We start from the raw sequence: 18,304 nt of genomic DNA, 5'->3' as shown, positions 1-18,304 counted from the left end.
GAGGACCTCTCCTTCACGTATTCTATCAGTCTGCTGTTGCCAGTACAATCTTCTATGTGGCGGTGTGCTGGGTCACCCTTGTATCCAACAAGGGTGATGCCAACATGCTCAATAAACTGATTAGAAAGGCTGACTCTGTTATAGGAGTCAAACTGGACACACTGGAGGTTGTGGTAGAACAAGGGACCCTGCAGAAAATCCTGGCAATCCTGAACAATATTTCTCATCCTCTGCATGCCACCTTGGCTGAATGGAGGAGCACATTTAGTAATAGACTAAGACAACTGTGCTGTTCCAAAGAGCACTACATGAGGCCATTCTTACTCTTGGCCATTAGGCTGTATAATGAGTTAACCTATAGCTGAGGAAGTGATGACCCTCCTCCTGTTAGACTGGTTGAGGGAACTTATTTTTTATTCTTTCTTACTTCTCTTCTAATATTTGCATATCTGTGCACCTTTAATTTCTCTTTGGATCAAAAGTATCTGTCTGTCTATCAATCTATCTTTAAAGGAACATTGATAATTGGTGAGAGGGTTTTGAATGAATGTATTAAGGCAGGATGAAGTGTTCATAATCTTGGGTTCTTAAGACCTGAAATATAGTTTCAGATAACTAAGAATCTCAGATGTTCTATTCAGATCAACAAGATTTAGTAAATATTGATAGTGAAATTATATTTAAATTCTTTTTCTCAGTTAATGGCAGCTATTACAGCTGGATAAACAATAGGGATTCCTACTTTAAGGTAGCCCGGTAATTATTTCTTTGCATTTGAGTTCTGCTCTTTAATATTGTTTCCAGATTGTCTCAAGAACAAAATGCTTCTTTCAGTCAGCAGTGTTGACCTTTCCAAGGGCCAAAGCTAACATAAATACATACTTGCATTGAGCAGTTTTTCTTCCATCCTGCTCTTTCTCTTAACAATACTTTTTTTTTAGATGTTTACTAATGGAAAGTTTTGCACAGCTTGCTTCAGGTCTTCAGTGTGATTTCAACCTTGAGTGCAGTGCTGACCTTTTAGAATCAGGCAACAATTTCAGAGAAGGTCGTTGTGTTTGTGTAACCTTCTGCTATTGTCTTATCATAGCCAAGTACTGTTTAGATTGATTGCTATTTTTATTTGAGTTGAATACATTGGTGAATTATCCTCACAAACTAAGACTCAGCATTTTCAGAGTTCTCACCAAATATTAAAAAATTACCATCTGCTTTGAATGTATCACATTTAAAGGGGCAGAGGCTTTTCAGTAGCTCTGTTTCTATTCAATAACGTTGAACCAAAATCTCAATTCTAGCCATACTATGAATATCTACCATCCATGTGATACCCAAGTGTTTGGGTATTTAGTGCTACTTTGCTTTCCCAATGACCAATTCTCAATCTATCTGTAAAGTGATCAGCGTATATTTCTACTATCTATTTCCTTTTGTGTAATTTTAAATGTTCTTACAATCTGTTTAACTTGTTTTAGAATTGTTACTTCATTCTTTTAGTGTATTTTATAGTTTATTGATTGCTTTGTCATCTTTTGTTGATGTTTTAAGACCTCAAGAACCTCAAGTTCAATGTTCTTTTTGGCAACACTATTAGCTTTAACTCAATAAATAACTTCTCTAGTTAGCCATGGTTTTGCCGCTTACTCAATGGAATTTCTTTTCCTCAAAGAAGTACACACAAAGTATTAACTCTTTGTCATTACTGATCTCCCATGCTCTTTTCAATCCAATTTACAAACTATCTGAATCAACTCTGCTTTCATAACCCAGTAAATGGCATAATTAATTTAAAGAAATTTACTGCTCCTCTATGCCACTGACATGCTCATTTGTACAAGTATTTATTTTGTAATCGAGAACACATCTGTAAGAATAGGACAGTCTTTAGCTTTATACATTTAATAAATCATTAGGGACTCCCACCCTCTTCTCATTGTTACCCTCGGGAAGGAGGTACAGAAACCTGAAGGCACCTACTCACTGATTCAGGAACAGCTTCTTCCCATCTGCTATCCGATTTTTAAATGGACATTGAGCCCACTTTTTTATTTCTTTTTTTTTGCACTACTCATTTTAACTTAAGTATTTAATAGACGTATTTATACTTAATATAATTAAGTTCTTTTCTCCATATTTGTTTATCATATCTACATTTATATATCATGCAGGTGATATTAAACCTGATTCTAATTCTGATTCTGATTAATTAGAGTGTGGATGGTCTGAAATAAAAAGAATGAATACAGATAGGATTCTAACTTCATTGGTCACACTAGAAAGTTTAACAGTTTTATTAATACTATCAATAAATACTGGTGGGTAAGAAAGTCTTTGATAGTATTTGACATGCTCAAAAGCATTATAGAATCCCCTATTACTGTGCAAAACCTTATGTTGGAATCTCTTCACCAATCTAATAAGCTTGATGAATATTATCTTTTGTATTGAATGAAAGAATTTTATTCTGACCACGGTTTTGTTGATATTAATGGAGAGTAATGAACAATTATGATGAATAGTTTGTAATGGTGAAGTTTTATTTTTCTTCATAATCAGTCCTTTGGGATATCGAATAGTTTATTTCTTGTTGGTATTAGTATTTTGGCCACATCATGAAAAGACTCTCATGTTAGGTAAAACAAAAGGTAAAACAAAGAGAGGACGATGGATAGACAATACTACTCAGACAATGTGCATGACCTTGGGGGATCTTAGAGAGGCAATTCCCAACAAGAAGGCTTGGTGTGCAGGAGTCCATGAGGTCATGAAGAGGCAGAGTCAACTTAACGACTGAACAACATTAATGGAGAGTAACGAACAACTGTGATAAAACATTTGTAATGGTGAAGTTTTTTTCTTTGTAAGCAGTCCTTTGCGATATCAAATAGCTTATTTCCCCTCTGGTTTTGTAGGTGACTAACAAGACTAATATGGACTCTACACAATGCTGCGATCACAAGGGTGACAGAAGACTCTGACTGTGTCTAACGGGAAACAATATAGATCTTGTTAACTATTGAATACATTTCAATCTGCTTTCAATGTAAATTGTTTTCATTCATGGTATGTGAGTGTAATTGACAAGACAATTCATTTATTTCATCTAATAGTTTTTGAGAAAGTCATGGACACTTACAGTACTTCCTGTTGCTGCAGCCTGTATAGTTTCAATATTCACACTGTGCTGTCTGTTCCAGGAATGTGATGCAGTGTTGCTGAAGAAACATTGCTATATTTCTAATTTTCAATGCTGGATATGGTGTTATTTTCATACGGTCATCACAGCTATGATTCTGGTTATTAGAGGTTATGGGTTTTGAGAGTGCTATAGAAGCAGCTTTGGAAAGTTGTAATTCATAGCATACAGCACAATTAGACTGCAACAATGGTGGAGGAAATGCATGCATAAAGCTTTTCAACCACTTAAGCTAAGACACTGTCAAGAATGGGTGGCAGGGTGGAGAAATGTGTCACCATTGGGCAAAGTGTAGCTCCAGCTTAGCCCCCCTCCCCCACCGGATCAGGGTCATGTGAAGCCATGGAAGCAAGTGGTGGATTGGTGGATGCTGCATATCGTAAGTCCTAGTTATGCGACCACTGACGCTGGCAGGCAATCTCTGATGGGTATTGCTAATGGCTGGGGTCACCCGTCATGTAAAGACGCTGCCCAGAAGAAGGCAATGGCAAACCACTTAGGTAGAAAAATTGCCAAGAACAATCACGGAAAGACCATGATTATGTCTATGGCATATGACACGACCCATAATGATGATGATGACAACAAATGGTATAATCACTGGTTGCTTTGTTTTGATGCTTCTTTCAAAATACAATTATTTCTGTAAAAACATTACCCTCAAAATTCTTTGTGACTGCAAAATGCTCATGCTCACTACTCGCTTACCTGTCAATCTCATAATTACATTGTACAGGTTTCCTTGTGTGCAGTTGCTTGCTGAAGCTGGCCTGTTCCTCACAGGCCAAGCTTTGCATGGGTAGCTAGGTCATTTGGGCTAGATGCCATTCGAAACTCAGCCTGCAGATCATAATAGAATGTTTCAAGGTGCATAGTTCAGCCAACTAAGCTATACCTCCTACTTTAGGCAGCTATCAAATCAGTCTCTGGCATGCAGAGTTATTTAATAATTATTTTAAATCATTACTCTATTAAAATAACCCAAAAATTATTCAAATAAAATATTCATAATTTTGTCAAGAACTCTTGAAAGGATATTGGTATTCAGAGGTGATAGGGTGGAATATGTATCTCCATTAATTCATTAAGTGGAAATAACATCATACATTCATCCCTCACAGCAGTTCCTCTCCATTGAAGTGAATGGAGTCATTTTTTTAAAAATGCAACCTAATACAGGCTCAACTGGCAACTGTTGGATGTTGGCACTTTTCCATTGATTCCCTGAAGAATACATCAAGAGTGCATGGCTGTAAAAAACATAGTAAATCATCTGTTTGGAAATTTGGTACCGTGCTCCATTCTTGCATGCGTGTACAGAAATTCTGAGAAACCTGATGCTTGCCTGATGCCAGCGTTTCTCTGGAAAATCGTATGCCAGGGTCTTCCCCCCACCCCCCCCCCGGCCCCCCACCCCAAATCTGGTTGAACTAAATCAGGTAACCAACTCTTCTTATTACAGAGTTTATTCTAGTGTTTCTAATATGTAACCATCTGAGCTTTACTTGCTATTATGTCCACTAGGACATTGAAGGAGAATTAGATTGATTTTGGGTCTCTAAATCTGTTGTATTTTAATGAAAGTTCAACTTAAACCTTTTGTCTTGACACAAAATACAACAACATTTACTGCACTGGCTCATTTATCATTCTGAAAAGAGATGTTAACTACATTTTTCTTTAACCTCATGCAGGATCCTGAGTAATAACAAGATCTCGCTGTTAAAGAATGGCTCTTTCTTTGGCTTGCGTTCTCTAGAGAAATTGTGAGTAACTGATCATTGTACCTTATTTTTAACATGTGCTTTTTTTTGAGAACATTTAATGATGGCTAGGCTCTCAAAATTAAGGGATTTTACAATGTTAATTTTCTTTGTTTTTGAGTGAGTAAGACTGGCAACTAGCCAATGAATAGAATGGGAGTTGATTGGTGAGTAGAGTCTTCGAGAAAAATATGCAGGAAATCGCTTCTAATTTTAAGTAAAATAAACCAGTTCATGAAGTGAGTGGCTGTCACGCATTCTACTGAGTGAAATTCTATTGGTATTTTAACTGTTTGTGAACTAATGTTTGTTCACAATGCCAATATTATCATATACTTTTGTACCTCTAACATATAGCTGCATAGAAATTGAATTGTATATTTTCACTCCTTTATGAAATACATGAATTATTTCCATAGAAAAAAAAACAAATGGAAAGAAACATTGGGAGTTATTTCAAGTTGCATAAAGTCTACTATTTACTTTTCAAGACCACTGCTTTTCACTCCCTGACCTATGGGGAAGCTGTGAAAACAAGTTCTTCACATTGTATGGATAGCATTGTTGGGGGGGTGGGGGGGTTGGTGAGAGAAATGAATTTCCCACATGATGTTGTATGGGGCAACAAATGTCTTGTGCATGAGCCTCTGCTGCAGAAGACAGTAATACACAAAGCCCTAGGCATTGTGAATGACCAAAATAGGTATTCTGATGCACACTGCATTAAAGGTTAGTCTGAGTGAACTAAAAGAATGGGTGGCGTGGAAGGGGAGTTGTTGTGTGGGACAAAAGGTGGCATTGGTCAAGTTCAAATAGGCACTCAGAATTTGGGTGGTGGAGGCATGGTTCGGTAAGAGCTATGAAGCTATGTTTTGGTGAGTTTGTAACATGGAAAGTGGATATGAGCATTGGTCTGTCACTTTGGAATTCAGAGATGATGGGGTGTGTGGGGGGTGGTGATGCAGGAAGATCACTAGCTAGCCAGGCATGGATCTGGCAAGGGTTATAACCTGGGTGGTGGAAACCGAGGGAAAACTGGACAAGAACATCTGTTGAAAGGAATCTGACGTTAGTCAACTGGCATCATGGACAATACCTTTCCTGCTAGTGGTCAAGCTGTTGAATGTTCCAACAACAGAAGTGTTTCCTTTTGTAGAATATTTTTAGTTCATAACCTGGAGCTCACAGGACTACATGATTACAATATGTTGTGAACTGTACCTGTGCAAGTCCACAACTATGGATAATATTAGACCTATTTACAGTACTGTGCAATGTCTTAGGCACATAACTAGGGTGCCTAAGATTTTTGCACAGTACTGTAGTAATTTTATGTATTGCTGATGCACCATCAATAACTCTCGGAGACATGAGGCGAGAGATAGGCTTTTATTAGGTGGAAGAGAGCACTATCAGCAGCAAGAGACCATCACACAACATCCTGGAGACTGAGGGAGGAGCAGTGCCTCCAATCACCTTTATACAGGGGTCTGTGGGAGGAGCCACAGGAGCAGTCAGCAGTGGGGGCGTGTCCAGACAGGTATATGTAGTTCACCACAATTGCATTGTACTGCTGCCTCAAAAAAAAACAAATTTCATGACATATGTGAGTGATGTTTCTGATCTGGATCAATATTGCGGACTGAGTGGGAAAGGGGCAGGGATAGGGGAATCATGATTTGGGAGAAGGGGCACAGAGAAGGGAGGGAGCAGGAAGCACTAGAGAGACATTCTGTAATGATCAATAAACCAACTGTTCGGAATCAAATTACCTTACCTGGTGTTTTCTCTGGGCTGGGTTTGTCTGCACCCATGCCAACCCTCCCCACCGGCCCGGCACTCCTTCTCTGCCACCTGTCCCACATCCTCCTGTGGCACTCTACCCTTGCCATTCCAAACATCCTTTGCTCCCACCAGATTTAAAACTCTCTCTCTGCTCCATGTTGACAAATAAAGTACTAAAATTAACTCTTAGGCACCTTAACTATATATATATGCACAGTATTGTACAATTACTTGCCAAACCTCATTAGGAAGATTTTGAAGTTTGCATTAACCGTGCAAAATTACTGAAGTCAGTCTCTGATCGAGTTTGGAATGATGCAGATGTATAAGAGTTGAGATCCTCACTATTGCAGAAAATGCATTGTTCTGTTATTGAACTCCAGTTTATGTTGCAGCAAACGGCAGAACAAAGCAGCTCATTCCCTAAGAAGTAAAGCAATATGCTGTGCTGCTCCTCAGCAAGATAACAAATTGATGTAAACGTGTAGCAGCACGCTACGTCTAATCAAGTATGTTCCTAATAGAGTTGCAAAAATACTTAAAGAATTGGATTTCCCTTGTTTGATATCTTGTTTGAGATAACATAAGAACATAGCATGAGAATATAAGAAATCGGAGCAGGAGTAGGCCATCCGGCCCATCGAGCCTGCCCTGCCATTCATAAGATCATGGCTAATCTGTCCGTAAACTCAGCTCCATCTACCTGCCTTTTCCCCATAACCCTTAATTCCCCTACTATGTAAAAACCTATCTAACAATATTTTACATATATTTGGTGAGGAAGCCTCAACTGCTTCCCTGGGCAGAGAATTCCATAGATTCACCACTCTCTGGGAAAAACAGTTTCTCCTCATCTCCCGAATCAGGAAACCAAGTAGTAAGTTCACTAACCGACCCTAAAGGATAATCATTAGCATATTTTAATGAACAAGCTGTTTGATTCAGGCAGCTGTCAGGAATCCCTGATTGTTAGAGTATGACAGATGTCATTAGAATATAGACATGCTGGATATGGCAGCTTCTACCAATACAACAGAAGATGTACTTGCCATTTGTGACATTCAATTGCTACAATTGGCTTCCACATTGATCACCTTTTTTACATATTTTTGCAAAATAGAAAAAAGTGAAAATGGCAAAGAAAGACCAAAGTTCCTCCTACAACATTTGGCAAAAACAAAGGAGTTGGTTGGGACTACAGGGGGAATGGAGACAGGCTAGCCCCTATTGACATCAATGGATCTGGGGTTGAGAGGGTGAACAACTTTAAGTTCCTCGGCATAAACATTACAGAGGATCTCATGTGGTCTGTACATACCGGTTGTGTGGCGAAAAAGGCCACACCTCTTTCACCTCAGACATTTGACGAAGTTTGGTGTGGCCCCAATTCCTAAGAACATTCTATAGGGGCACAACTGAGAGCATCCTGACTGGCTGCATCACTGCCTGGTATGGGAACTGTACCTCCCTCAATCGCAGGACTCTGCAGAGAGTGGTGCGGACAGCCCAGCGCATCTGTAGATGTGAATTTCCCACTATTCAGGACATTTACAAAGACAGGTGTGTAAAAAGGGTCTGAGTGACCCCAACCTCAAATCGTCCCAGGTGTTACCATCTGGGAAACGGTACCACAGCATAAAAGCCAGGACCAACAGTCTCTGGGACAGCTTCTTCCACCAGCCATCAGACTGATTAACTCACGCTGACACAACTGTATTTCTGTGTTATATTGACTGTTCTGTTGTACATACTATTTATTATAAATTACTATAAATTATACATTGTACATTTAGATGGAGACATAATGTAAAGGTTTTTACTCTCATGTATATGAAGGATGTTAGTAATAAAGTGAATTCAATTCATTTAGTAAAGTTTAAATGGATTTGAATGTAGTTATATAAAGCCAAGGCCTTCGGATACTAATTTGAGTGATTGGAAAATCACTCGATGGAGGCATTGGTCTAATTTTTTATGATAGTTTAAGTGAAATGAAACTAGTTCTACAAATAGTATGTGTTAAATTCTTACCTAAATAGTAAGCAAAATGTTACTGACTTACAAAATATAAATTTTATTGGATACTTCCACTGTTATTAAGGGAAAAAGTTAGTGCATTGAAAACTGCTACTAGTTTTTAAAATCATGAATGCAAAACTTGGGTTAACATTGTGTAGGCACTATAATTGCTGTTGCGTTAATAAAATGAACCACAGCTTGTATGCACACATATATACACACACACGTAACACCTTCTCAATCCAAACATTAACTGTTAACGTTACCAGAGCATTTTAAACCATATTCAGGCTCCTTAACCCTTGCTGTCATCTTGTGCGATGGAAGCATCATTCTTCAATAGTTAATTTTGAAAATCAAAAGGAATAATAGATGCTTGTCATAACCATTTTATGAAGAACATCAAAGTAAATGTTTCTCTGTAAAAAAAGATCTGGCTGGTAAATGCAAACTAAAGAAAGGAGACAAATCATAATGGTCCATTCAGTGTGCTACAGAAACTGGAGTTTATGTTTTAGTTATTTTTTTATAGATTAATTGCTTACAGGTTTAAAGAAATGCAAGTGCCTAATTAGAAAGGAAGGAAAGATGTAGTTAGTGGCATTTTTTTTATCATAAAACCTCCATTGTCTCTTATTGTATTTTTACAATGGGGGTTTATTGGAGTGTGAGTCTTATTTTTGAATCTTTTATGTATGAAGAAAATTTTTATTGCAACATGTTAAGACAACTATTGTATTCTAATCCAATTATAATATATCATATTTCCTTTTTAATACAATCTGACCATTTATAATATAGAAAATGGATAAATTATCACATTGAGTTAGCTTATGGATCTTTGATCATAAGTACAAAATGGTCATCTTTGATAAAAACAAAAAGTTAGTAGAGATGTTATTAATGTGAGAAGAGTATCCACACTTTCAATGTATCTTAGGATAGGAGGCAGAGAACCAACATTAACACAGAAGTTACAATGAATTTGTAATACATTTGCAAGATTTTTTTGTATTCCAACATCTTGGAATACTTGTAAAACTTTGGTTATATTCAATTTAATGGTTGGTGAGGGTTTTATTATAGTGTAAAAGGAATCTGTTTTTCACCTTTATAATAATAATGGTAGACCATTAAATTCTGTTGACTGCTGCATTTGTCACAATTAACTGAAAGCAATATGAGCAAATTTGGGTTGTCACATTGTCTAGAGTTCTGTGCTGTTTTCAAGGACCAATAAACTTGATTGTGCCAGCAAACTCTATTTATTTTTCACTAAGGTTTTATTATACATATGCATCCTGAAATTTAAGTTTTCTCCAGAGATCAGCTGAAGGATTTTAAATTTATGCTCAGGCAATTGTTTACTCAAGTGGATTATGCTATGTATCCTGCCTTGGGATTTCAGTGATTTAGACCATGTCAGGAGGGCAAGAAATTGTTGGATAAACTTGGAAGTTTTCCAGCTAGTCTCATGAATGTGTAAAACCTCATCCCAATACAAATAATAGAATGCAGTTTTGTTTTAAAATGTGAAGACATTACACAGCCCAGGTCTACAATGTAAGAGCAAGTCAAAGGTTTCTTTCAATAGAATTCTTTAAATTACTGATTTCTAGTTACGTTTGTGCAATTATTTAGAAGTTTATATTACATGTTAAGTCCTTGACAATTTTTGATTTAGTCCACTGGAGGCATCCTGCGTAATTCTTATTTTGAAAAAGATCTTTTATGCATCTGTTGCTAGCTCATTGTAACTGAATTTTAAAAAGTAACAATATTAATTTTGGCTCAAAAGTATGAGGGTTGGTGGATCAAATGGCCAAAGCAAATTGATCCTAATGTGAGGCGAGTGGTGGAAGCTCAGGAAGGGCATCGGGTGGGAGGGAGGCACGGGAGGTAGGGATGGGACAGGTAGTTGATTGGCATTTGGAGAGAATAAAGTAGATTAGAGTTGGAACAGTATAAATAAAATAGGTGATTGATAGGCTCACTGGGCTGGAGGGTCTGTTTCTGTGCTATACCACTTTAGAACTCCATCGCCCTAGTGAGTTCATTGCGAATTAGATTTAAAATCAAATGAGCTATTAGATTGCATATCTGTTAAAAATTTCACAGGCATAGTAAATTGCACTGATCCTCCCTCCTGATTTTAGCTAGTAACATAAAGGTCAAACAGTTGGAACTTCAGAATGGGATTTCCAATGGTCCACTTTCTCCCTCCCAATGATTGGAGGCGCTGGATGCATGTTGTAGATCTTGGGCAGTGGGACAAGTTACAACTCTCCAGCCAAGAAGTATTTTTTTTCTCTTGGAAATTGGATTAGAATCGAAATGGAGACATCCTTCACTACAACGTAGAATGGAGGACATTGACAGAATGGCACAACCATTAAAACGTAACAGTGAAAAAGCACATTATACTACAACTGGTTAGTTTGAATGTTTATGGTTCATCATGATCAACCAGTTTTTCAGTGTAATTATTCAGTTTTCATCCACTCAACATTCCTATATGCAAGGTTTGTACATTGCATATATTCAGTGTCTCCTGCATTTTGTTATATACAGACTGTATTTTCAGACTCCTTATTTTAAATGAAAGGCAATTACCCTTCTGAGTGTGAATATGCTTATCTTATTTATACCTTTAGGATTTTGGTCAGTTCTGCAATGGTTATATTGATTCTTCCCCAGTTTGCACACTCTTTGTATCAGCAGGCTTCACTGAAAACTTAACAGTCTAATCCCAGCAATCAGCTTAGCTGTACTCTCTCTATTTCCAACATGTCTGCCTTCTAGGATGTTAAATATAAAATGCATCAATACATACAGCCAGACAGATGGAGATGCAATTTCAGTGATGGTGAGTTGTCTGCAGAATGCAGATGGCTTCATGTCCCATGACTGCTAAGCAATTAGAGAAGCTACAATGTAATTTAGGATCAAAGCCAATGTTACAAAGCAAGACACAACTTATGCTTTGATTGTTGGTTCAATCAAAGCTGAAGACTGAAGAGTAATTCTGTTCTCAAATTGGCCTTGATCTTCAAAGGAAAGACATCATGACAATCTAAGGACAGCTTTAGAATTTCATTTCTGAATTTGCTTCTGTAGTCAAACATGGTTGATCAGAATGGACAAAATTACATGATGACCTTCTATTATGAAAATAAGATTGCATATAAATAAGTGTGATCAAATAAATTGGTTTGATGATGTGTCTTCACAGCCATTGGAAGAAATGTATAGTAAAATAACACAATTTAAGGTTAAGTGCTAGTTGTGAAATAACTGGGTATAAACATCTTTGAAAGAGTAATCAAGCCCAAAATATAATGCATATTGTGGTAACAGTGGAAGTCAAAATTGTCTTCAAAGTACATTTATTTAAATTGGTGCCAGAATAATGACTCTGGCTTAAACGTAAACAATAAACCCTCCTGAAGAAGGGTCTCAGCCCGAAACGTTGACTGTTTACACTTTTCCATAGATTCTGCCTGGCCTGCTGAGTTCCTCCAACATTTTGTATGTATTACTGGTATAAACATAATTACATTTCCTAAACCAAGGTTTTACTAGCTATTAATGTTAAATTAAATCTTAAACCCTGTGCTGGCTTCATTTGGGAATAATTTAGTTTTTATCTTTGGTAAATACTTCTATTTTCTGTTATTCAGTGTTCTTTTATGTCCTGACATTTTAGGTCCTACTGTGAAATTTTCCCACTCCTTCATAAACACAATTCCTTATTTATACAAAAGTTGATAAAAGCTTATCAATTTGGAATGAGTTATTTTATGAGAAGAGGTTTGACAGGCTAGAAGAGTGAAAGGTAATGATTATATTAGATATACATAAAGGGGACTGGACAGATGGAAAGGATGTATTGATTTGTGAGAGATTCTAAAAGGGAGGTGACATGCCTATTAAAAGGGGCATTCATTTAGGACAGAAATACAGAGGATATTTTCCTCACAGAAGATCTTGGAACTAACTACCTCAAAGGATGGGTTAAATATTTTTAATATAGATTCTTGATAAATAAAGTAAATCACTAGTTGAGAATGCAGAGTTGACATTACTATCAGATCAGATGTTACAAACCTCTCCTGCTGCTATTATATACATTCATATTGTATGTGTATATCTAAACATTAATCTGCTTTCTTCCTCTGCAGTTGCTGCCAATATTGTGAGTATTACCAGATCCTCAATATTTTGCTTCTGTAAATGTTTAGAAAAAACTTAGGTCTTTTGAGTCTCAAATATATATAGTAAACAATCTTACAGTTTATTTTTAGAGACTAAAATGCTGCAGAAAACTACAGAACATTAACTCATTTTAAGGCTATTCTCAAAATTTTCATGTCAGTAAGTGTAACAGCTTGAGACTACAAACTACAGACAGACATTTTTCTTGGCTTTGCAGGATTCTCAGCATGCCTAAAGATCTTTCAGAATATTAACAGTAAAACTGAATAATTTCAGTGCTTGGATGTCTAAAAACTCAATTATTTTAGTATCCCATTCCTCACCTACTCCAATACGCATGGCGTTTTCAGACCATAGACACAAATAGCTAACAAGGTATCAATATCATTTAAGTAACTTTGTTGCTGATATTCAGCCTTCTGGGGAAAAAAACTGAAGAATTTAAACATAGGTTTGGGTGAAGCATGCATTTACAAACTGTGATTTTATGTATTTTCCTGTAATGGGTGCTTTTTTTTACTATATATTTTCTGTAACCTTCTCCCCTCAAAGGCTTGCTCTGTAAATGGCAGTTTGGGCCACATACTTTATATCTGTCTGAAAATGATGGGCAAGACATTCTGTAGTGCTGTTTTAATAATGTATTAAAATAGGGTTGTGTGAATCCTTATTATTATTTGTAACATTGAGATATTCCATTGCACTGAATGAAATAATTCCGTACCTGCCTTGAACAATGCTTCAGTTTCAGTGGGTGTGAATAAAATGATCTAATTGAATACTTCCCACCTGCCATTTAGATGAGATCTCATCAGCCAGTCCATAAAGCAGGGGTTCCCAACCTTTTTTATGCCAATGAGTCTTATCATTAGCCAAGGGGTCCATAAACCCCAGATTGGGAATTCCTGCCATAAATGTATATGCTCAGAATCTCACTAGCAACCTTCCCAGCCACTGGAGAGACTTGATAATGCATACGTGGCCACGTATAGTCCTTATAAATGGTAAGGAATAATTCCCTCAAGTTCAGTGCGAGCCTCCTGAACAGGCTAAAGAGACACATCACAGTTTGCCAGGGGTAACAATCTGGCTGCTGTTAATGTTAGACAAAAATGGTCTTGAGTAACAGTTTTCATGTTAAGTTTGAAGAACTTGACTTTCATTACTTTTACAGTCTCAACTTTCAGTAAATTCTTGCTAAATGAGCACTATTGCTTGCAGTAGTCTCTCTCCCTCAACTTCTAAGGTGAAAGTCAGAACAATTACAGACGCCAGAGATCAAACAGAGATAGAAAATGATGGAAATACTCATGGGATAGGCTAGATCTGTGGGAAGAGAAACAAAGTCAATAATGAAGGCCCTTTGTTCCAAGGAAAGTAGTTTTGCTCGACCAAACTACGGAAGGGCACATCAGAAGAGTGTGGATCTCTGCCTTGATTTAAATCGCATTGAATCAAATATGCACACTGAATGTGTTTCTTTCACTGCACCAGCTCAGGGGAGCAGAAGAATAGTGAACAAACTCCCCCTCCATTTTTCTGGTTCTACTCTTGCTGCCAGTGAGGACATAAAGATCATCACCAGAGGCATAGCAATCTCTTCCCTTGCTTCCCATAGTAGGAAGTATACCTGTGGTATTTTTCATCCAGTCCCGTAGATTTATCTTTCTTTGTTTTTCAAAATATTTAGCACATCCTCTTTCTTAACCTTGACATGTACCAGCTTATTAGCCTTTTCACATTTGTCAAAAACCTTCTCACTGGTAAACACCGAAGCAAAGTATTCATCAAAGAGCTCCCCTACCTCCTCCGATTTCAGGCACATGTTTTCTCTTTGATCTCTGATTGGTGCAACCCTAATTATAGTCATCCTCCTGTTCTTCACATATGTGTCAAATGCCTTGGGGTTTTCTGTATTCCTACTCACCAAGGCCTTCTCATGTCTCCTTCTTGTCATAGTGATCCGTGTTGACCTTAGCATCGTCATTGTTAGTCTTAGTTGCCTGCATTTGGCCCATTACACTCCGAACCCCTCCTTCCATGTACCTAACCAAATACCATGTTATACCCACCTAGACCACCTCCTCTGGCAGCTCATTCCAGGTACTCATTGCACTCGGTGTAAAGAAGTTACCTTTCAGATCTCTTTTAAATCTCTTCCTTTTTATTTTGTATCTGTGCCCTCCAGGTTTGGACTCCTCAACCCTGTGGAAAAGACTATGACTGTCCACCTTATCCATATTCCTAATGATTTTAAAAACTTCTATAAGATCACCCCTCGTTCTCCGGCGTTCCAAGGAATAAAGATCCAACATGATCATTATCTCCCTATAACTCAGGCCCTCTTGTCTAGTTGCACCCCCTTCAGTTGGCAATATCTTTTTTTATAACAGGGTGACCAAAACTGTGCACAATTCTCCATGTGTAGCCTCACCAGTGACTTACTTAACTGCAACATTATGTCTGTCCTCCTAAACTTGATACCCTGATTTGATAAAGGCCAGCATGCTAATGCCTTCTTCACCATCTCTGTCTGCTTCAGTGGCCATTTTCAGTGAACTGTGCACTTGAACCCCCAAGGTCTTTCTGTTCCACAGCACTTGTCAGTGCTGTTCCATTCTTATCCTAATTTGATTGTCCAGAATGCATCACCTTGCACTCATCTAAGCTGAAATACATTTCCCATTCCTCAGCCCATCTCCCTATCTGATCACGATCTCTTCGCAATTTATTACAACTTGCTTCACTATCAACAGAGCCGCCTGATTCAGTATCATCAGCAAACTTGCTAATCATACCATTTATAATTATATCCAGATCATTTACATAAATAATGAACAACAGAGGGACTAACAATGACCCCTGGGGCACCCCAGTATTCATAATGGTCCACTTAGAGATTATAAATTTAACTATCACACTCTGCTTCCTATCATCAAATCAATTCTCAATCCATATCAATAACTCCCCAGAATCCCAGATGATCTAACCTTCCAGACCAGCCTGCCCTATGGAATCTTATCAAAGGTGTCACTGAAAGTCGATAGAGATAGCATTTACTTCCATACCTTCATCTGTCCCCTCAGTTACCTTTTCAAAAACACTCTAAGATTGTCTGAAATTACCTTCCACGCTCAAAACCATGCTGACTATTCTTGATCAGGCCTTGACTATCCAAGTGATGGTAGCTCTTGTCCCTCAGAATTCCTCCATTAGCTTCCCTACAATCGAAGTTAGGCTCACCAGCCCGTAGTTTCCTGTAGTTCTATTCAAGTAAGTATCTACCCTTGGTGAACAATGGAAGCAGGTTAGCCACCCTCCAGCCTTCTGGAACTTTGCCAGTGGCAAACAACAAACAAAACATCATTTCTCTGCAATTTCTTTCCTGATCTCTCATAAGATTAGGGGCTGCACTTGCTCAGGTCCTAGGGATTTGCCCATCTTAATGCACTTCAAAGCTGTAAATACCTTCTTCCTTAACATACAAATGTTCCAAGACCTCACTACTTATTACCCTTATTTCACTGGTATTTAATAGGTTCTGTTTAGTAAACACTGGGGAAAATAGACTTTTAAAAAATTAAACCATCTCCTGTGGCTCCACACATAAGCAGTCCTGATGGTTTTTAAGAGGATCTAGTCTCTTCCCTAGTCACTCTTTTGCTATTAAATTAACTGAAGAACTTCTTGGGACTATCTTTATCTCAACCTGCAAAATCCAAGCCTAGTCTTAAACTTTTGATATTCATAAAGGGATTTATTTGTACCCAGCTGTCTAAACCCAATCAATGCTTTTTCCTTTTACCTTACAGAACTTGGTATGTTTACCCTTCACACTAACAGGAACATACTGCCTCTGGACTTTGATATGAACCTTTTAAAATCCTGCCATTTGCCATCTATTCTTTGCCTTAGAGTAGAGTCACCTAGAGGACCCCAGATAGATCCTGTCCAATGCCTTCAAAGTTGGCACTGTTCTGTTACAGAACTTTTAAGCTGTGGACCTGTTCTATCTTCTTCTATTTTCAAACTAACAGAATTGTGGTTACTGGAGCCAAAGTGCTTCTCACTTGGCCAAGAAGACGTGTAAGCAGAGCGAAATGTTTATGCAGTGCTATGAGCCGATATTTTCTTTCTTTCTTCATTATTCAAGTCATCACTTGTGAGACCAGCATTGGTTGTTGATCCCTAACCTTCCTGAATTGTTGCAGTAACATAGATTATAACTGGAAGATTTGTGAAGTGGGTCTGGAATCCCATGTGGCACTGATCTTGTTAGAACTGCAGATTTCCTCCCCTGAAGTAAATTAGATAAAGTTTTTTTTAAACAATCGGGAAATTTCATGGCCATCATTACTAATAACAGTTTTTGTTTGGATTTAATGAACTCGATTTTAATTTCCACTGCTGACATGGTGGAATTTGAACTCATATCTTGGCACTCATAATGTTGGCCTCTCGGCTGTAGTTTAACCACTAAAACATCACGTATCAGTACTTTTTTTGGAACTCTAGCACAGCAAAGGGGCAGTTGCACTCTCCTGGGTATTATGTCAGCACAAAACTTTGCACACATGCACTCCAACATAACAGAGGTAAAGACACCACAGGGACAAACTTTCTCTAATTCCCATATAAGAGAGCAATAGCTCAGATATTTATACAGAACCATAGTGGAATCATGAAACACAGTACCTCCACTTTGTTTAAAATCTTAGCACAGCTCCAACATAGGTATCTGATCTAACCTTCTAATGAGATGTGCACTCCAAATCTTGGATAGTCAGTGTGAATTCAGCCTACATTGAACACTGTTGTTTCTGGCAAATATATCCATTTGTGGAAGCCAATCCTGGGTCATTAGTTTTAATCTGACCTCATCTCTCTGATTGCTGTTGGCAATTCTACCATCAGTCATATCCCCGTCGATATGTACTGTACAGTAATGTTCGGGTTTTGGCATACTGCAAGTATTTTTATGCAGTAACGTGATGTTCCTGGATTTGCTATATAATATGTAAGGATGGATTTTGCTGCTGACTACCTAACGGAGTTTTCCACACAGAGGCACAGAAGTGGTCTGAGCTACAGTTTTTTATCCAAAACAGAAGTGGAATCCATTAACCGTTATTCCAGTGTGCCTGCCCCTGCAAAACACCAGGTCAGATGCCAGCAACAATAGACCGGTACAGCACAAGAACAGGCCCTTCAGCCCAGCATTGAGTTTACAGAGAATGGTGCAAAAAATGAAAAAAAAAACGAAGAACATCCAGTGAGTGGCAGTTCTGTGGGTGACAATGCCGTGTGAATGAGTGAGGTCAGAGGA

The 18,304-nt window shown here is 37.9% G+C and overlaps 1 protein-coding gene across 3 annotated transcripts in view; it reads left to right on the top strand.

Annotated features, from left to right (window-relative positions):
- adgra1b (adhesion G protein-coupled receptor A1b) overlaps nucleotides 1-18,304 on the top strand; it is a 533,717-nt gene that overhangs the window by 53,305 nt on the left and 462,108 nt on the right. For 2 of the 3 annotated variants that reach the window (XM_073027522.1, XM_073027520.1), the window contains exon 2: nucleotides 4,891-4,962. The exons of the other annotated variant lie outside the window; for it this stretch is intronic. In XM_073027522.1, the coding sequence (XP_072883623.1) occupies nucleotides 4,891-4,962 (72 nt within the window). The remainder of the gene's footprint in view (nucleotides 1-4,890; nucleotides 4,963-18,304) is intronic. 3 annotated transcript variants of the gene reach the window in all.

Source organism: Hemitrygon akajei, chromosome 23, assembly GCF_048418815.1.
Source record: "Hemitrygon akajei chromosome 23, sHemAka1.3, whole genome shotgun sequence".
In the NCBI taxonomy this organism is placed as follows: domain Eukaryota; kingdom Metazoa; phylum Chordata; class Chondrichthyes; order Myliobatiformes; family Dasyatidae; genus Hemitrygon; species Hemitrygon akajei.
The sequence above is the reverse complement of the archived record's forward strand: the minus strand, read 5'-3'. Positions and strand labels throughout refer to the sequence as shown.